Genomic DNA, 20,368 nt, shown 5'->3' with positions numbered 1-20,368 from the left:
TGAAACCCCTCTTCTCTTAATGTACAAAGTGGACCACTCCCCACAGCAGGGAGAGTGTGACCGTACAGCATAGGAGCTTGTGCTGCCTAAACAGTGAATTAGGCCTCTCCCAAGGCAAGTGAGAACATGGAACCGGGACTACCATCAGTATCTCCAGCACCATATCCAAAAGGGCAATGAAACATGCTGGTGCGAGTAAAACCAAAGTAGCAAATACAACCCACAGTTTAGTTTATATTGTGTTCTCTGCCAGGTGCAAAACTTTGGGAGTGGATGGATCTAGTGTACTTTATCAGTTACTCCTTATTTACATCCTCCTCTTTCTGTTAGTCACAGACGTACACTGTGGTCAGAAGAAACTGTTTGCAGTATAAAAGCAGCTTTATCGGTTCTTCAAAATCTTGGAGTTACGCTATACTTTTTAAGTACAAAATTGTATCTTTGATAAGATGACAATTATACAACTATAGGTAGGCAAGTATAGGACAATTAATTCTCTCTCTTAGGGAATCCTGGCTCTCTGGCCAGGAGCCGTGCTTGGGGTTCAGCCTGTGGCTGTTTGAATCTGTTCTTGGTGCTGAATTTATCCATTGCTTTCTTTCCATTTTCTGTTTAATGATAATTGCTTTAATTTGCTTCTCAAAAATATCACTTTTTCTCAACGGAACTCTGAATGCAAACACAAAGAAAGGATTTTTACAGTGACTGATGTCTGGCAGTCTTTAAATGGATTTTTAATTGTGCATTTCAGTTCTCTAATTCAGAAGATAAATAGTCAGCTATTTAGCTGCAACTTCATTTCACCTGGGAAGAGCAGGAAACTTACTTTGGTTGGCAGTAGTGTACCACAGAACATTAATCACTGACAAAAAGTCATTTTTCCATAATTATTTTGCCTTTTGGGACAATCCTCTTCTAAAGTATGAGCTGTGTGACCTGTTCCCTCAAAGAAGAGTCGTAATTTGGAAAGGAAACCTGGCTCAGGCAGAGGGCTCAGAGACACCATCTCCATGAGCACACCACAGGCTCACTGCAGAACGGACGCCCAAAAAAGTTGCTGACACACTGCTGCAAAGCAATGCCAGAGCATCCTGGTGAAGTGCTTGTTAGTGTTGGTAATTTGTCAGCTAAATAGTTCTTCCTTCAAAAGTTTTCCTATATTTTCTGCTTTATCATTTCAGTAGCTGGCAAGAAGTTTATTTTAGAAGTCCTTTACCTTAACACACTTCTCTGTGGCATCTCATCTTGTTATCTGTACACGCAGATGATGTTTTGTGAGCCAAATAGTTTTCTCATTTTGCCATCCTAGTAACTAGACTGAGTCACCTCCCCAATAATACAGAAGCTTCCTAATGCTACGTGTAGCATGTTTGTAGCCCTCCTGCAATAAAAGGTACCTTGAAGATACTTTTCAAACAAAAGTAGTACCATGGGGGGGGGTCCTGTTAGCTTAACAAACCTTGAAATGCCAATGACAAATAGAAATATGCATGTTTTTTTCGGTTGATCCATCAATCCATCAGCTCCTGTTGTGTTGCCACTCATCTGCCTTCTGCTTGGTGGAAGAAGCCTTTGCTTCCTTGCGCCCAGAAAATCAAAATAAGAAGCATCAGAAAAGCGGCTGATCGGATTGAAATTCCCTGATAAAATCTGAAACTGGGAAGAGTGTTGACTCCTTGAGCAGAGCAGTAGGAGAAGCTGAGGCAGTTTTGATGACCGACACACTATGAAAACTATAGTCTTCAAGTTTCTGGATGGAAACAATTGTGGTGTTTTGATCAAGATATTTAGGATTATTCCTCCCCGATTCATCCTTAAATGAAGCCATGGTATGGTTGTGAGTGACTTTTCTGTATAGCTATCCTGTCAAAGTTTGCAGAGACAGTGTTTTAATGCCTTATGTAAAGTGAGAGGTGATAATTTAATATTTCTTGTTAGTCTTTTTAAATGATATTTCTTTTATTTTTATGATTTCAGATCTCTGAGAAATATGGGCTGCCAGTTGAAAAGATAGCAAAACTTTATAAAAAGAGCAAAAAGGGGTAAGTAAACTAACTATGAGCTGTTGCAGGATCCTTTAGAAGTACTCAGAGATCCCAACTAAGCTTGGGCAGTATAAATACTTTTAGGAGACATGCCTATACGCTTGAAATCTTAATGTCTATGGAGACAGCAAGGGGTGGCAGAAGAGGAAACATGAATCTCCAGTCTGTGTCTGACCAGTATTTATAGGCTTACTGTGAAGAAACAGAATTTGTGTTTGGAAAAGGTATTTGGGTAAAGTCTGTTTTCTAGACTATGTGCTTAATAATACTGTGGAGAGCTAGCATGGGAGAGGTGCAGCCTTTGCTGTGAATGCAGTGTGGAGTTTCCCTGCGGTGTTACAAAGAAGTAGGCCACTGTCCGAATCTGAAAGGCAGGCAGGCAATGTTTGCTGCAGGGATTTCAACTGCATAAATTTAGACATGAGCATCACAGCTGTGATTTTAGAATAGCTAGGCTACTACTCCTTGCCATAAATCTAAATCTCTCCACTTAAACTTTTTTTACTTCTAAATACCCACAATATTGTAGTGATATAATTTTAAATCAATCATGTATTTTCAGCTGTAACTCTAGCTTAGGGCATTGTTTTGTCTGGGGATTTCTTTAGCTTTTGAGAAGACAGGTGAAACTTCTCATGTTTTGCTTCTTTCTAACACTGTTTCCAAGTGATGTTTATTGGAAGAAACACTTTATTGTAAAGAGTTGCTGATATTCTCACATCCAAGCTGAGCTCCAGGCCTGTGAGCTGTGTGCAAAGCACAAATTACACTGCTTTCCCCATGTTAGCAACTCACACCACAGAGGTGCAGCAGCTCACGCGGCCTGGCTGAGGAGCAGCGTGGAGGTGTACCTGGGGAGCCAACACCAGGCATGGGAAACACCAGCTAGCTGGGTCTGCCAGGGATCTGGAGCGCAGCTCGCTCTGTAGACAGCTTAAGTGGGTTAACACCCCAGCACTGGCATGTCTCTTAGTTTAACCACTTTGGCAAGGAGCAGCCTTTAATCCAAAGACTGTAAGGGACTATGGGGCAGATCTTGGTGATGATTCCCACTATCGTCCCTGTACTGGCATGTACTGGAGTCTGGTTTTGAATCATAGTGAAGCGAGCACGTGAGGCAGAGTGCATGGCTTTCCCTTTCAGTGTCCTGGTACATAAAAGTGTTGACTTTTGCCTTTGTCACCAGTATCTTGGTAAACATGGATGACAACATTATTGAGCACTACTCCAATGAGGACACGTTCATCCTACACATGGAGAGCATGGTCGAAGGCTTCAAGATCACACTGACAGAGATCTAGCCTCAGGCAGAGCCTTTTTGTAAGGAACCACAGCATTTCATCCTTCTTGGAAAGCAGAAGATTCCCCAGGAACTTGACAGACATTGATCAGAGAAACTGTTACAAGACTGCTTTGAAAATAACTGTCCATTCTGCACATGTGCACCCACTGCATATAGACTTGGGTTTGTCAAGCACAAGGCCACTCATGTTAACCTGGTCCCTTATTTATTGTTCCCCACTCTCTAGTGTACAAGCAGTTACCAGCCCCCAGATTTGTAACCAGATGACCCACTGCAAATGTGAAATGCAGCATTTTAATCCATACTTTAGTGTGGACAAGCTCATTCTAAAACACGTTAAGGAACCATGTTTCAGAAATCTGGTGTAAATCACTTTACCAGTAGTTCTCTCCGTCATTGCTAAAATACTGGTGCAGTGCTAAAGATGGGGAAAGTGGCTGACAGTTCACTTGCTCATACTGATCCGTATCTCTCTATAGTGTATAGTCTTGCCAAATACCTCTGGTAGTTCTCAGCATGTAGCAATGAGGACTTGTAAGTAAGGCATTCAGCTACAAATGTCACTTGTAAGTAAATGGTAAAGAAACCATTTTAACCTTGTATATAATGTTTATAATATGCAATAATATATTTTAACTACTGTATGTGGGCATGTTTACTGCCACTATGTTTTTGTATGTATTGGGTTTAGGGTTTAACAGAATCTTTCCTAGAGGATTAGATTGCTGCAATCTGTTAAGGAGTGTGTACTGAGAAGCTAATAACTGCATCTGCACTTGTATGCTCCACCCTTGCTCACCCAGTTTTGTGCTGAAATATTGGAGCAAACCATGCTGCAGGGTCTGGAGTGCTCTGGCACGATGAGACCCACCTTAGGTGCCCAATTCCCAGCTGTAGATGCCGGAGTGTCCCATCCAGCTGTCATCACCAAATCCAAGAGGCACCATGTGTCTGCTGTCTAGAGGTACAGAAGGGACTTCTGCCTGTTCTGTTGATGCAGTGGAACCTCTCAAAGTGGGCTTTTCTCAAGCCGCATGAGGGAAGGGTGCTTTCTGCAGCACCCTACTCATTAGAGCATTCCTCTAGACTGTAAGAAACAGGACTTCAAACTCTTCCTTGTAAGGTTACTTGCTCTTGTATCTCCATTGAATGATTCTGTTTTGATTCCTAGGACAGTTGGGTGAGGTATAAACCTGGGCTTGATGTAAATATTTAATTGAAACTGGAACAATTTTACCAGTGGAGGCTGAGTATCCCACACCTGAGGTGTGGAGAGAGAGATGTCTCTCACAAGGGCTGCATCTGAACCCAAGTTGAACTACATGGTTATCCCATCAAATTCCACCCGTCTCATGAATTCTGTGAAGAGAGAAAGTTGCAGGCTAACATCGTACCAGGAAAAGGGTTCAAGGCCTGAATGTCCCTAGCACATCCAAACCCAGCACCTCTCTCTCACCTTTCCAGCTCCTCTGGCTGTTGTAGAGAGCTCCTCACTCAGCATACAATCCTGTGAGTTTAAGCTGCAAGCATTTTCTTCTTGATGCACTGTATGTGGATCCTGTGTGACAGACAGAAATGTGGGCCCTTTCCTACATGCAGCCTTTAGAGTTTATTTTTGTTCCTTCTGAAATATTTTTTTCTGTTTAGTCACAGAATCTTTTTTTGTTAGGTGGTTAATGACATAAAGAGACACTAACAGGGCTCATTCTGTAGTGTTTGGAGGTATGTGGAGCTATTTACATTCAAACAAAGTAGCTAGGACAGCTGACCAGTCTGATTTGGTCATGTTTTTTCATTAATTGTCCTGCAAGCTCTTGCACGCTTTCTTAACTTCATTAACAATAGCATCCCATTAAAATCTGTACTTCAAATAGAAATGTTAGATACTTGTCAAAGTTTCTGTGGGACCAGAACCTGTGAAAGGCTGTTAGCATCGGGGCTAACATACCCGGAATCCACATATGTCTGCAAAACAAAATGTCTGTTCTGCCTCCCTCCCTCTTCCTCTGTCATTTGTTCTTCCTCCTTCTGATGCAGAGTTTTGTAGTAATTCCATTATCTTTTTATAGATGTGTACTCCAGCAAAGATGCTCTTGCTACCCTGCTCAGGAGCAGACATCCTGAGAATACAGGGGATTTATGGTGGTTCGGTTTGTTTCTATTTGGCTCGGGCTCAGATAAAAAGTCTATGCTGACTTAGCCCAGATACTGTTATGCTAAAGAAAAGAAAGGACAGTTTTGGCAGGTGGCATTAGGAACTGGGGCCAGCATGCAGGACTGTTGAGCAGTGGTGTGTATTCTTGAATTTCTCTGTTTGATGGTGTTTGGGATCCTAGGGATATTAGCTGGGATCTCTCAGTTAGTCATGATGTCTGGGCAGAAGCTGCAGGTGAAGCATAGGAGTAAATGTACGTGGGAGTTGAGCCCTGGTTCTGCCCCCAACAAACCTGCCATCTGAGCTCTCTGACTTACAGGGAGTGCCTGTGGTGCCTGGGCTGGCCTGGGTTGGGATGTGCTGCATTGAGAGAGGACAGTGAGAAATTGGGATTCACAGAGAAGGGCAGGGCTGTCCTGGCAGCACCAGCACTCAGGTTAATGGGATGTTCTTATCTTACTCATGGGTGGAGATGAGTTTGGATCAGATGGATGCTGCAGCATCCTGTACTGAGGAGCAATGTAGGATCAGTGAGTAGTGCAATGCTCCAGGAAATACTGGGGCTTGAGGAGCTATCTTTCCAGTGCTGTTTTAGGAGCTTTTGGTCACGTGCTGTCCAGGGCAGGAAAGATTAACTGAAAGCTTTTCTAAATAAATCTTAGGTGTGCGAATTCCTGATACAAGAGAGCTGATATACTCCTGCCTTTAGTTCCTTCTTACAGTCTCAGTGAAGGTAGCAGGGTTGAGGAAGATGAGAAGGATTTACCCTGATGGTAAGATTATTTTAAAACAACAACTAGAGCTAGTTAAGGATGATCTCCTTTAACTTTATCTGCCAAGGTCTGAGCGCTTTGTTTCTCTGCTCCAGATGCAGATGCATTGCAAACACCTAAGACATTACAAAGAGCACACCACCCTGCACCCCTTCAGTTGTAGATACAACATCAGCTGCTGAAGGAGCACTGAACCTTGGATGCTGGTGGTGACAAGCTACTAGCTCTCAGGGTTCACCTTGTTGGTAAAAAACGGGCTATCAAAGTGATGGGGAAGGGCCAGTACTAGTACTGCAAACTTCTGAAGCAGTGGCCTGCCTCATGCCCTGCTTGATTCAAAGGTCTTGAGGAGTACAAAATGCTTGCATGTATATTGTTTAAAATATACATGTTGCTTTTGTTTAATGAAAAATATTGATAAACGCTGGATCTTCCAAATATTATGAGTTAAATGGAAGTAAGACTTGGCTGCTGTTCAGCAGGGGACAGGAATAACTGCCTTGCCTCCTTTTGTGTCTTTGCGGCACTTCTGTGCTTGTTTATTTAAAGGAACAAAACTCTCATTGCCTTTCCTTCTTCAAGACGGCAGTCTTGAGTCTTAACTAGTGCAGCCTGAAGGGTGGCTTGTGGCTCAGCTGATTTTCCCTATGAGTGCAGTGTTTGTTGATATTGTGTTTTGAAAGATTGTGATAGAGATGTGCAAAGGGAGAATAGTCTTCTAAGCTCTAATTTTGGTTCCTGCCACAGGTTTAGCACAATGTCCGTCCATTTGATGTTGTATGGTGAAACCCGCAGATCTCAAATTTTAGTTTCTTTCTACACAGTCAGGTGCTGATATCCCCAAAACAAAGCGTATCCTTGCAATGAAGCTTTGATATCCCCATCAAGACATTTTGGAGGATTTTTACCGCTGAATGTTAACTACAAAGAAAAGAACTTTTTTTTTCCTGTGTGTCCTCTCTCATGAAGTTTTCTATCAATGGAATTCAGACATCAAGTGTCTGTCTTGTATATTTTCCTCTTTCAGTCTATGGATTGTTTAAATGTTGTAAATTAATTCAAACAATTAGTAAAAACTAAACTCTTCAGCTCTGAGATGCTTTATATTGATTGATATGGAACTGGAAAGGAGTGTCTTATGACTTTTAAAATGTAAAGCTTATGAAATGTTTATATGCTCTTCCATTTCCTATGAATTGAGACAAGATACAAACAAGAATGTTTGTGCCAAAGGTTGTGAAAAACCCTCTTTCTGGCAAACAAGGAAACTATGTATAAATAGTGTGCTTTTATATTAAGAAGGTAGCTCATGTAACTTAATAGTGTTGCAACTGGGAGAGGGGTTGATAAACTGTAAATACAGTTATTTTATTTTTTGTACATTTTTAAGAAGGAAAAAAATAAATATTCCTATGTATGAGATAATATTTCTGTTGCTGTGGTGTGTATTACTACATACGGGGGATTGAGTTCCTACTTCTGAGCCCAGAAAGCTTTTCAAAAAGATGAAAATAGAAATTAATTCTACGAAGAAAATAAGAACAGAGACTGGAAAAAATAATCACCAAAACATGAGTTGAATGCCTGGCCTGGTGGGTGTGGGGGAGAGCAGTGGATATCATCTACCCAGCTTTGACACTGTTTGCTGTAATATCCTTGCAGAGAAGCTGTTGCTGTACAGGCTGGATGAGCAGACAGGAGAACTGAAAACTGAATGGCTGGGCCATAGAGTGGCTGCTGGTCAGTGGCATGAAGGCTAGTTGGGGACCAGTGACTAGCAGCGTGCCCAGGGGTCAATACCACATCCGGTCCTGTTCAACAGTGTGCTGGTTTTGGCTGGGATAGAGTTAGTTTTCTTCACAGTAGCTGCTATGGGGCTAGGGTTTGGATTGTGCTGGAAACAGAGTTGATAACACAGGGATGTCTTTGTTACTGCTGAGCAGTGCTTGCACAGAGCCAAGGCCTTTTCTGCTCCTCACACCATTCCCATCCAAGCAAAATTCATCCAGTAGTATCCAGCTCTAAGAGCCTTTTCACAGCCACCAAAGGTTTTTAAAAAAGGCTTTCCCTGTATGGCATTTTCTAATAATTTTGAAAAGTATTTGTCGGCTGTTTTGTTTGTGATACAGCAGGGGAGCTAGGCACTGAGCACTCCGTAGCGTGGTGAGTATGACCGACTCGCCAAGAGCAGAAGAGATCTTCCCAGATGCACCGGAAACCACAAAGACCTGTGTTCCCCTCCCACCACACGCTCTTTGCCCTGGCAGTGGTCTCTAGTGCAGCCTGTTTTCCCCCACCAGCCCGTCTGCAGTCAGCACCTGAGCTACAGCAGAAACCAAAAGCCATATGTATATAATACTATGTGTGTGTGTGTATATATATATCTATATCTATCTGATGGCAGCTGTGGGACTGGCTGCAGTTTGCTGGTAGCCTCTGTGGATGAGCTTACAGCCCAAGGTGCTGCCTCTGCCACTGTGGCTCCTCAGTCCAGCACGTTTTGGGGAGTTTCTCGGGGGCTTTGCCAGTCCCAGGATGCTATCTGGACCAGCTGTGTGGGGTGAGCCAGGACCAGCTCCCGTGGGGGTCTTTAAAGTAATCATGTTTCCTGGGTACTGCCTGTGATAGATGTTTAATTGTGCTTTATAGGAAGTTATTTTACTGAGTGACTCTTAAAATGTGAATGCTTTAACGTCTGAGTGGTTGGAAGTGCTCCGTCTGCGAGGCCGTGGAGGAGCAAGGGGAAGCGTGTTGGCTGATGGGAACGGCTGCACCCACAGCATGCTCAAAGGCCGGGTCATTTCTGGCATGGCTGAGCAAGGTTTAGCAAGGTGACTTGCAAGGTGACTCACAAGGTCTTTAAGAAAAACTGACTCTCTCCTAGGAGAGGGGAGCAAAACACCCCTCCTCTAGCTCTTCACCAAATCTTTAGGGGACTCAGTGGGGCAGCAAAGTTGTGTTTTTCAGCACCTTTCCCAAGCTCTCAGCATGATTGATGCTGTGAAAACAATGACTGACTCCAGAGCGTGCTCTTTCCCAGACGAGGCCAGATCCAGGGCTCACAAGCCGATGAGCTGCAGGGTCTCAGGTGCTCTCCTCCCCGAGGTGATGGGAGGGTCAGCCCCAGGGTGTCGGGGTGCAACGTGTGCTCGAGTTCCTGGTGGTGGCCATCACTTGAAGCCAGGCTCTGCGCCAGGAACCTGTCCACATCCCTGACCTGGGACAGAAGCTTTGGGCTTTGCACAGCAAGATGCATGGGCCAGCAAAGGTGGTAAGTGGAGGATTTTAGCACCCCTGTGCAAAGGAACGCCTCCTTACACTCCTGCCTTTTTGACGCCTTAATGCTAAATCGTATTATGGCCCTGATGGGAGGGTGAGGAGAATGTACATCACGGGCAGTCTGGCACACGGGAAGCTCGTGTAATAAATCCGGTTTGAAAGTGCACTGAGCACACAGGGTACCTGGACGATGTAAGTGATGCTCCATCCAGGCTCCAGCCTGTTTCAAACCCATATTAATGTGCAGTTCTACAAATAGGGCTTTTTTTTAATCTCAAAAGGAAATAGGCACTGGTTTCAGTTACCTTCCAGCGGGATTTAAACTACTTTTAGCACCCTGGTGCTAATCCCAGCTCCAGATTTAACCAAGGTAAAAGTTTGAGGAGCTTAAGGAGCATGCACAGCAGCACGAGCCACCCCCCCCCCGAGCCCGGCAGAGGCTGGTGGGAGCCCCTGCTGTGACCGGCTCTGCTGCCGCCCCATGAGCCACGTCTCAGAGTGACTAACCACAGCTACCACCCTACCAACCCGTGGTCCCTTCCCACATCCTGCCCCCCTGATGGTGTGCTAGTCATTCGGGGATAACAAAGTGCCCTAAACCTGGAGAGGGATCTGTCTATGGCAGGGAAAGCTTCCGTCAGCCAGCTGAGCCGGCCTTTCCAGCTCCGGAGGACCAGGGCTCTCAGCCTTGTGCTGTCCTTCCTTTGCTTTTATAAACCACTCCGCGTTATCTCGCCCTGTGCCCGGCTGCTGGCGTTAGTCGCTGGAGGAAAAACTGCGTGAGCAGCGGAGAGCCCAGCCAGCTGCAACGTGCCGGCAGAGTGCCATGCACGGTTTAAGCCCTCGCTAAGCCCTCCAAATTGGCTTACCTGGCTGCTGCCCCTTTGCCCATGGCGGTGAGCGGGCTGGGGGCTGTGAGGACAGCAGGCAAAAACTTCTCCGAGGTTTGCTCATCAGACCATGAGGCTTTCAGGCTCCGGCGTGAAGAGAATAACAGCACACGGCACATCATAGCTAGCTGCAGCAGAATATTTATTAGTAGGAAAGAACATTTAGGGGATTTCAGTAGGAGAATTTGTTTGAACCATCAGTATCCACCATACATTGGTTTTCATCAAGATTGTTCAAGGTTACATATTTATATAAGAAAACAAAATAATTCATATTTAGGTGCAATCAGTAATTCCAGTATGAAAAAGCACCATGTCACAAAACAGTTTACAATACAAAAGTCTTCAAAATCTAACATTTAAAAACAATATTTGTTCAACAGTAATAACAATACAGTAAAAAATTTCTTATTTCCTTTCAAACAATACTGCTTATATATTTTGGCACTGAAAAAGAAACTGTCACAAACGCGCCTTTTTAACCACACAATGCTGTTTTGTGAGTGTCTATATAACAAGGAAAAACATGCTTTTGAAGTCAGTCATTTTGCCAGGTGCAGTTTGAACTGCTTTCTCCATTAAAAAGAAAGAAACTAAAAGAAAAAAAAAAAAACCTCCTAAGCTGCAGCATGTCTTGTCTTTTGGCCCAGGACGTGATCTGGAGAAGCACCTCTCTCATACTCAATCTGTTGAGCAAGTCAGCCCTGCCAGAAAGGCTAGATCCGAGCCCCTCTTCCCTCTCCAAACCCAACAAGAAATGTAGACCTAAGCCACCCAAATGGTCCCGTCTTTTGGGGACTGACCCCACGTTCTTGCTATATTAAGCACCCCAATAAGATTCAGACTCCAAACTTGCCGCTCAGGCTCTTCTTTACCTTCATTGCTTAATTCCTCAAAATTTTAGTTCATTAATTTTAAAGTCACTTGCACAAATAGTTTTAAAATGTGATCCCGTCGGTTTTGTCCTGGTATAGCCAGCAGTGCCGAGGAAAACCCAGCGCGCACAAGGGCGAGGGAAGGGACAAGACGGCCTGACGCTGGGGCCAGCGGGGTGCTGCAAGGGGGACTCCCTGGCCGGGTCTCGTCCTGGGGCCGGGACTGGCACACGGCGCAGGAGCGGGAAGCTTGAGTCTGAGAGAGGGAAAGACAGAAAACTGGACGCTTCAGGAAGAATTACGTTTCCGCTCAAAACTGACCCCTATTAAAACGAGACCGTGGTTACTATGCTCTGGGTGAAACACCGGCGCCTGTGTGCAGCTACGACGGCCCTTGGAAAAGGCTGATTCTAGTGAACATGCAGTCCTTGGTGCTATCTCTAAAAGCTGAACAATAACAAAAAAATTAAATTTAAATAGTTTTTACATCTTACATCAAAGATGCCACTACGAGAACACAATAGTATCACACATTAATTAGTACAGTCTTAAAAATGCAAACCAACGCTGGTAAGACTCCCATACATTCTGCATATCATATGTACAGAAGAGAACAGATTCTCGAGAGGAGAGGACAGTCATAGAGAGATAATATCTTTTTTTTTTTTTCTGAGTACGTTGCATAATACAAATACATTATCAGCATAAGAAAACTTTACTCCGACACTAAGAATTCAAGAAAGGTCCTAACTGGAAGTTAATAGCAGGGGGAACGGTGCGCGTGCTGGGGGGGCACAAAACACATACACAACCCTCTGCCAAATTCTCCATCTCCTTCCATGGCCTGATCATCTACTTCCATTTACCGGGTAGGTTTAACGCATTGCTGTGGATACACACTCCCAAAGCATGCGACAGCACTGGGACTGATCCCGAGAGCCGCCCCCAATCTTCCTGAAGGCAGCACACCTCCAGATGTCCTTCCCGTGGGCTTTGCCTCGCTGAGAACTGGCTGGAGACTCAGGATATCACCAGATGAGCTTACAACAGAATCAGGGGGGTGGGGGGGTGGGAATTAACACATCACGATAGCTATAGGCAACCACACACAGGACACTAGCAATTCTAGACAGCCATAAGAAAACTATGCAGACCAAATTCATTTAATTCGTAGTTGTCCCTCCTTTCTGAGTTGTAAAAGTCTTCCTTAGGATATGTAGGTTTGCTTACAAAGCATTCATCTAGAGAGGTATCTAATTTTGCCAAGACACAGGATATGCTGAACTACATGCTGCTGCAGTTAGTCTGCCCGTGGTAGCTAATTTAAAGTTAGATTTGGTATCTCTACTCTATGCTGCAATGCAGAAACAGCCTCAGGGAACAGAGATGAGAAAGCTCTCCCTGTGGAATGGTCATGGGCTTAAACGGGAACTGGACATTTGGATCCATTCAGCTTTTGGCCATGGTTTATCTCAACTTATTAGTCTCTACAGTATTAAAAATACCTGCCCAAATTCACACAAACTAATGTATAACTATTTACTTTCACATCTATTGTGTCATTCGCTCAGCAATATCTAAAAATGTAGAGGTACCAAGTACTTCTGTCAGAAGAGGCCAATATTGGTCACCTCGGGTTCAAGAGCAAAATAGAACTGGATATACGAATATAAACTACAAGACTGCTTGGATGGAATGGAAGTGAGCAAGTGGAAGAGCTAAGCATATTGAAATGCGGCTCAATCTGTCTCCTTGCAGCAAATGTGCAGACAACAATAATCCCTAACGTAATTAAGCACTTCATTTTTACTAGGCACGGTGAGCCCACCTTGCTAGTAATTGCTCAGGCAGCTCTGCTCTCGGGATAATTGAGACTTTTGCCAGCACATGAGCTAAATGACCGGCAGGGCTGAATCTAAGAGGATCTGAAATAAATAAATAAATCATGAACACAACTCAAACATGAATTAGGAAATCAAACAGAAAATACCAAAGAAACATCTTTTAGAGCATTCGTATGACTAGCGTGGGGTACAATGTCTTTAGTAAGCTTCCTTAGATCCTTATCAGATTGAAACTCTGGGTTTTTTTGGTTTGTTTTGGTTTGTTTTTTTTCTCCCAGTTACTAATAAAAACCATTTGGTTGCCCTGGAAGTGGGAATAAGTTAATGACAGGAAATAAAAAGGTGGTGGCGGCAAGGAACTGCAAGTTCTCCACCAACCAACTGCGAAGGACCCATTAATCTTCCCTCCGAGCGCAGCCAATTATCAGCACAAATGAAGCTTAGAATTTAAGAGGATTTTCTCAGGTGGGTTTACTAATCACCACGATCCCATTTGGTGGGGGAACGTGAGGCCAACCCTGAATACCACTGCAACCCCTGTCCCCAGGGAGGAGAAAACCAGAGGGCACACCCTTGACACCTGTTTTTGACAGATGGCAGGAAGAGTTTCTGCCTGACATTACTGCGCCCAAACTTTCTCTTGGTCCACAGCATCTGGGTGCTCCAGGCAGCATCAGGGCACCATATGCTGAAGGGTGATGCATAGGAAGATACTGCTCCCACCTGGAAGAAATCAGCCCTCCAAGGAATAAACCATGGGAGCAGAGAGTGAACACCGGTCAGGTTCAGTCCGCAGTACATCAACAAACCATACACGATAATGAAAACCACATTGTTCCAGAGGTTCAGTGTGCTCTTGAAAAGTTTAATACTACCATTACTTAATAATAGGAAATAAATAGTGTGGTTGGCAAGGTACAGACAGGAGGGCCAAAGGCTGTGAACCAAATCAGAAGCTGTTCCATCTGAGTGCATCAAGCTTGGCTCCTCCAGACGCCAAGGGCTGATGCTTGTTATTCATTCACAGAGAGGGTGGGGATGGCAACCGGGATGTGGGCACAAAGCCTCGGAGAGCTAGACACCCTGAGTGCCTGCCCTGGAAGGTGAGAACATCTTTGGCATAAGATCAGGGCAAGAGGGGAAGATCTAAGACATGTCTCAGCTGCACAGTAAGAGAACACAATGGAGAGGGTGGCCATCGCGTGCTTTGGGACCTGGGAAGCACTCAGCAGGCTGAAAAAGCCCAGATGACCATCTCTGTGGCAGGACTCGGAGTCCCTTGGCTTGGCACATGGTGATGTGGGGATGAAGCAGCCCACGGACTGGGCTGTCGCAGAGGAGCTATTCTGTGCTACGGCTACGGGGGAGTTTCACCTGGCAAATTCAGACCGTGATATAAAGGCAGTGAGATCTCTTACCATCTTCTTTTTCTCTAGTCTTTTCACATTGTTCACTACAACCCAAGCTCGTTTTTGCCTTGTTTATTGTGCATTAGTCAGTATTTTACATGTGATAGCTTAATCCCAACTATACATATTAAAGTAACACTTATGACCTGTGGGAGCAATGAGGAAATCAAATTGGTACACTGCAGGAAGCCCCTCAATCTGGCCTTTCCAGTTGTTACTTTCTAAGAAATGGAGAGTATGTCTGAAAAGCTTTATATCTTATCCTGTGAAAATCTACCCCCCCACCCCCCAAACAACTTCTCAGTATGGATGATTTGGAAGCTACAACAGCAAAAGCCAGGCTGCAATAAGGGGTGCTGCTAACTGAGACACCCATGGCAGCCAGGGATGGTTTCTGCAAGGGACGAGGAGGTTGACTTTGCATCTGAATGATCATTCTACTGCTCTGAATGCCAGATGCACCTCATGGCTTCTGCAGGTCCTCAATGATGGTCCCAATTTCTAGTGTCACTGCTTTCCATGCCAATTTACAAACCCTGCTGCTTTTTCCCTCCGTGTGCTTAAAACATAGCTGTTCTTCTCATGTTGCCCAGGCTGCAAAATGGCACCTGGGCTTTGAGAGCTGGATGGAGCTTTCCTTTCTTGTCTACCACGGCTGGGAAGAAAGCTCCTGCAGGCGACATTTTGTCCTCAGTTACACTTAAGAAATGTCACATTCTCTTCCTTGTTCAGCTTCTAACCAGGGCACAGCAAACAGCTCTGTTACTTATATGTAAGAAAAAGTAGAGTTATTCTGCTTCTGCAGCTGCATGTTCATACTAAAGGTATTTAAAAGTGTATTTTGCCAGCACCTCTGACTGAGCACATAGCAGACAGAGCTGCTCAGCAAAAGGTGCCATTTCTGGTCTAGTCCTATCTCAGAGCACATCACACCACGAGTCTGACATATCACTGCTTTGTATCTTATCTGTCTACTGCACAGTCAGTGGAAAACTCTGCATGCAGCTCCCAGCGTCTCTCTGATGCTTGCCAAGTTTTTCTGCATTTCTAAGCACAAGTTCTGCCTGTGATACCAAGGAAACTGTCTTCCCCCACTTTAAGACTCCTACGTGAGATCCCACTCAGTGAGACACGGAGCAAAGAATGCATCCGAACGCTTGTGCCATGGGCAGGTAAAATATTCTTCTCCACTGGTCTTGCACCAGTTACCTGGTACCTAATTCCTGAGCCCAAGGACCATCTCACCACAGGAAACCGAGGGAACACCATCAGAAAGACAAAGGAGGTGCTGGTGTAACAGGTGTTCAGGAGAGGTTTTGGCCAGCCCTCCCCTCTGCTTGTTTTGCTTGGTGCTCGTACGCTAGACTTCAAAAGGAAACTCTTTTGAAGGATGCCTCCTTTATTCTGATCATGCTATATTGCTATCATGTTGCATCTTCACCGGTGTTGCTAAAAAAAAAAAAAAAAAAAAAAAGAGAGAGAGAGTTTTAAAAGAAGTGAGACAGCTGAGCTCAGGACATTTGTTCCGAGGCAGGGGATTCCCTCCTCACCGCCACGTGTCCCCAGGGACCTGCCAGTTGTCACCGTGTTCCCCGATTCACATGTACTGGGAGACGTACGGCCAAGGCCATGTTCTCACTCGGCTTAGGCTGCGGATTAGGGCTCAACGTCAAGTTACCACAGTTCAACAAGTTTCCATGAGTCAGCTGAGCTGATGTTTCTGCCCATGTGTGTGCTTCCAGCACACAACAAATGCGGCTTAGCCTGGTCTGCAGTGAAAGAAAATTAAGCTAAGCCGCATTATTGCAGGTTTGCCGTCGGTGAAGAGAGCACACGCTGAAAGGTTCAGGGGCTCAGCCCCTGCGGGCAGCTGTTAAACCGTGGGGACTTGGTCATGTGTGAACAGTTCTAGTGTCAGTGTGGGATACACATAGACCTCGTCCAGCTACAGAAGTCACACGCTTCTGGCTTACTGTTTTAAGCAGCAGTGTCTAGAAAATTTGGAGGTCATGCTTTAAAACAGAGAACAAAAAAGGACAAAATGCTCCAGCAATAAGGTAAAAAATCCTACAAGATCCCGAGAACAGCAAGAGGAACAGCACAGCTCCTCAGGAACATCCACTGCCGTGAACTCACAGGGCTTCAATTAATGTTGAAACATAGATCTTTCTTCTGTCCCTCTCAAACCCTAAGTGCTCACAAAAACACGTGTGCTGGTTTTACAAGGGTTGTATTCCCGTTTCCCTTCCCAAAGCACCCTAAAACAAACACAGGGTGCTGCAGATCGCACAAGCCATCATCCTCACTTCACATCTGCTGGCCCAGAGTTTGGCAAGCTGGCTGGGAATGCTGGATAAATGGGACTTTTCCATGGATTTAGTCTAGATGCGGGATCTACTCAATAATTCATTTTGACAATAAGCGAGTGAAGGTTACTTCTTTTGCATGCAACTAATACTGGAGAATGCATCTACAAAATTGAGAGGTGATGTGAAATAGTGTGTGCTGTCTGCCGTTCTGCTTGTATGGAAATATTGCTAATGGATGGCTTGGAAGTGTCTAACTCGCTGTGGTATTTTATACAGGATAGGTCATTTTGTCTTCAAAAGGTTTATGATGCGAATGGCAGCAAAGCAGAAAATTCCAATCTGAGGCGCAGCACACCACTGCTGTCCTGCTGATCTGAGGTCTGCAGATGTTCCTATCACAACTCCAGCTATGGATCACTTTTAAAGTATGTGCAGAGCCAGAGAAAGAAAAGGATAGTTAATAATTTAAAACAATACCAGACATCAGTGGTAGTCAGGTAAAAGAATAACCTTTAGTTCACTCTGTAAATGTTTATACAGTAGTCTTATCTCCAGCTACGTCCTCTGCAGCTGTAGGCTAATTCTTATTCTTCCAGATTTTGTGAACTGTGGGAAGAATTACATCTCTGCTGGCCTGGAGTCATATCGCAGGTTGTGTTTTCAAGCACGTGTTGTATAGTACTGACACGTGAAGCAAGCCTGGCCCCAAAGCCCCAGAACTACTGAGCAGAAACAAACTGAGAGATTAGGTTCTGGGACAGAAATATCTTATAAAACAAAAAAGAGATGGAATGCAGTCACTTAAATAAAGGGCAACATTTAAAAAGTTTCGGTCACATGCAACTGCTTTCACAACGTTGAGAAGAAGATGGAACTGCAGAAGGTATCCAAGTTCACCTTCAGTAAATGCCAGCTTCTGTAGGTCTGGGCTGCTTTGGATCTGGGTGCCTGCGCTGTTCAGCGGGGTTCCTCTAGCGTCACCTAGTCCTGCCCGTGCAGGGGCGGTGATGGAGCATCCCGGGAGCAGCTGGGGCAGCGGGACTGGTCGTTCCCGTCTGACAGAGGGGGTGCTGATCAGCGCATGTCCACTGACCTTCCTGCAGCACCCCCCAGCAGTCTGGCCAGGCTCGTCCTGCTGAAAATCAACCCTCAAAGCAATCGAGAGGGAACATGGCTTTGAATATACATGAGGTGATGGATACGGGAGAGAGGGCCAGAACCTCTCCAGGTAAAGCAGAAAATTACCTTGAAGAAGGTAGGCACAGGCTCTCCTTTGAAGGGTTAGATTTGTGCACAGGATGTCTAATGAACGTAGATATAGAACATTTCCATCAGCTGAAAGAATTGGTGCAAAATTTGCCAGTGATGCTTGGAACAGCTAAAAGCACTAGGGATTGAAATCTGTTTGTGGTTGGGCCTCTTTTGCTTTCTCACTTCCCCCACATACCTCTGCTCGGTATTTTGATTAATATAATGGGAATATATCATCAACTGGATTTCTGTGATCATTTAAGAGAAAGGTGTGTGCCTGAAGACATTTATTGAGTGTGTAATTAGCCACTCATAATAATTTTAGCACAACTGATTAGCAATGTTGTTTTCAATTTATTTTTATTTTATTTTAATATGCTCTGTACTTCACACCTGGCAAAGCAAACGGTGTGGAAAATTAAGTCTAGGATTTTTTCTCTCAGTTATTGTACATGATAGCTAGTGTTCAACAAAAAATTATTCATACTCGGCTACTTCTTCATGACTTCTAATTAGTACTTAGCTAATCATCATCTGCAAAGCAGACTTATTTTACTTAGTTTATTTTAAATTAAGGCTACTGGGGATTAGCATCTACAAGGTCACTTGACAAAAAGCCAACCTTGCCTGTCAGACAAAGGTTACTCTAACGAGCTCATGAATTCCCAGCGCTGTGCACAGCCTACATGGGTACCTCTCCAACAGCATCACGGAGCAGACTTTAGCTAATGACAGATTAATACCGATTTAGTCAGCGTAATGCCTCCTGTCGCTAAAGCTTTTCCGTTGCAGCAGCAGCGCTTGTAAAGTCCCTAAGAAATCCCATGTATGTGTACTAGCTTTGCATACAGCAACTTTGACCAAAGGATGAAGTTCTGCAGCAGCAAATTTCAGAACTCCTGCATCTAGGCGAAAAGATAAACATTCAACATTTCTCTCAAGAGCTGATCTTTTTTTTTGTTTTAATTTTTATATATATAAATATACCATAAAGCGTACCATTTCCTCGTTTCAGTACAGACTTTTTGAACTTTACTAAAATAAACGAAATATAAATGCTACAATTTTATGTTTAAAACAAGTTTTGATGATGGCCTTCCCCTAAGGGAAGGCCCAGAAACTCCGTTAGCTACGTGGAGAGAGACAAAAACCCCCCAAAACTTCATACTACGCAAGAGCATTCAGAACAGCAGATGTGCCTCAGCTGCGTGTCTGTGACTTCCTCACGTGAATGCCCACTCTCCTTAGTAGAAACTGCTTTATTACTAACCTGAAAATTTCACATTCAACATGTATCTCCCTTAAATTCATTGTCAAGACCCAGTTTTCCATATCTGTGTCTGCCTTTGCTGATCCCAAATGGCAAGAGGTATCATCAGTTGTGGATTTGGGGATCAGGATTGCAAATTGCTGAATTTTCAGATAAAGCCACACAAAATCAACCACTGTAAACCTAGGAAAAACTGTCCATCTTTGTTTTTTTCCCTTCTCCTTCACAACCTGGAAAATGTTCACAGCATTGAAACAACGAGGCGTAGAAGCAGGGGTGTGGACAATACACCCTGCACCCATTTTGCACTTTTATACTTCTTCCCAATCCTGTCTTTGACCTTAACTGGTGCCTCCTGGACAGGAGAGGAGGTTCCAGGTGAATCCTTCCCCACCCATCACAACCCCTTTGGTTCAACCTCTACTACACTTTCAGGTCCCGCAGGTGAATACTCAGCTACTAAAGCAGCAGTCTAAAAATCTGTCAGTGTGTCTTGCTGCCAAGGGTTTTGTTGTTGGTTTCCTCCTTCTCAACGTGTACTTTCCAAAATAGACATGTTAAAACAAAAACCAAAATGAAATCTTTAAAACAATGATAACACCACAATATCTGTTTAAAACAGTACTGCCCGTGCTCTGGACAAATTGTTAAGAGCAATTCAGCATTCTTATAATTAATCCACAACAAAAGAAGCTATAAGATGCCACAAAAGAAGGCATAATTGGCCATACAGAGGCAACACTACCATGAATGTTGTTTGGCAAGGAAAAAAAAAAAAAAGCAGATACATAATTAATCCAAAGAGCAGGTTCAGAACTGCCCGGCGCTGCTGGGATCACACTGCAGGAGACGGACTATGGATGGATCGCTCTTGGCGCCTCGGATGAACTCTTCCAGAGAGAGCTTTCCTAGAAAAAAAACACGTCTGCTTAGCTCACATGGTGGGTGGCAGCACACCTGCCAAG

General features: G+C 44.3%; 2 protein-coding genes across 5 annotated transcripts in view; one reads left to right on the top strand and one right to left on the bottom strand.

Moving 5' to 3' along the window:
* Positions 1-7,698, top strand: part of GRHL2 (grainyhead like transcription factor 2) — a 70,057-nt gene extending 62,359 nt beyond the window's left edge. For all 4 annotated transcript variants that reach the window (XM_075743592.1, XM_075743593.1, XM_075743594.1 and 1 more), the window contains exons 15-16: positions 1,978-2,042; positions 3,232-7,698. In XM_075743592.1, the coding sequence (XP_075599707.1) occupies positions 1,978-2,042; positions 3,232-3,346 (180 nt within the window). In that variant the 3' untranslated portion in view covers positions 3,347-7,698. The remainder of the gene's footprint in view (positions 1-1,977; positions 2,043-3,231) is intronic.
* Positions 7,699-13,424: 5,726 nt separating this feature from the next.
* NCALD (neurocalcin delta) overlaps positions 13,425-20,368 on the bottom strand; it is a 59,594-nt gene continuing 52,650 nt past the window's right edge. Inside the window, exon 4 of the mRNA XM_075743589.1 lies at positions 13,425-20,311. Coding sequence (XP_075599704.1) covers positions 20,214-20,311 — 98 coding nt within the window. The 3' untranslated portion in view covers positions 13,425-20,213. The remainder of the gene's footprint in view (positions 20,312-20,368) is intronic.

Source organism: Balearica regulorum, chromosome 2, assembly GCF_011004875.1.
Source record: "Balearica regulorum gibbericeps isolate bBalReg1 chromosome 2, bBalReg1.pri, whole genome shotgun sequence".
NCBI lineage: Eukaryota > Metazoa > Chordata > Aves > Gruiformes > Gruidae > Balearica > Balearica regulorum.
Note: the sequence above shows the minus strand (reverse complement) of the source record. Positions and strands in the feature narration are given on the sequence as shown.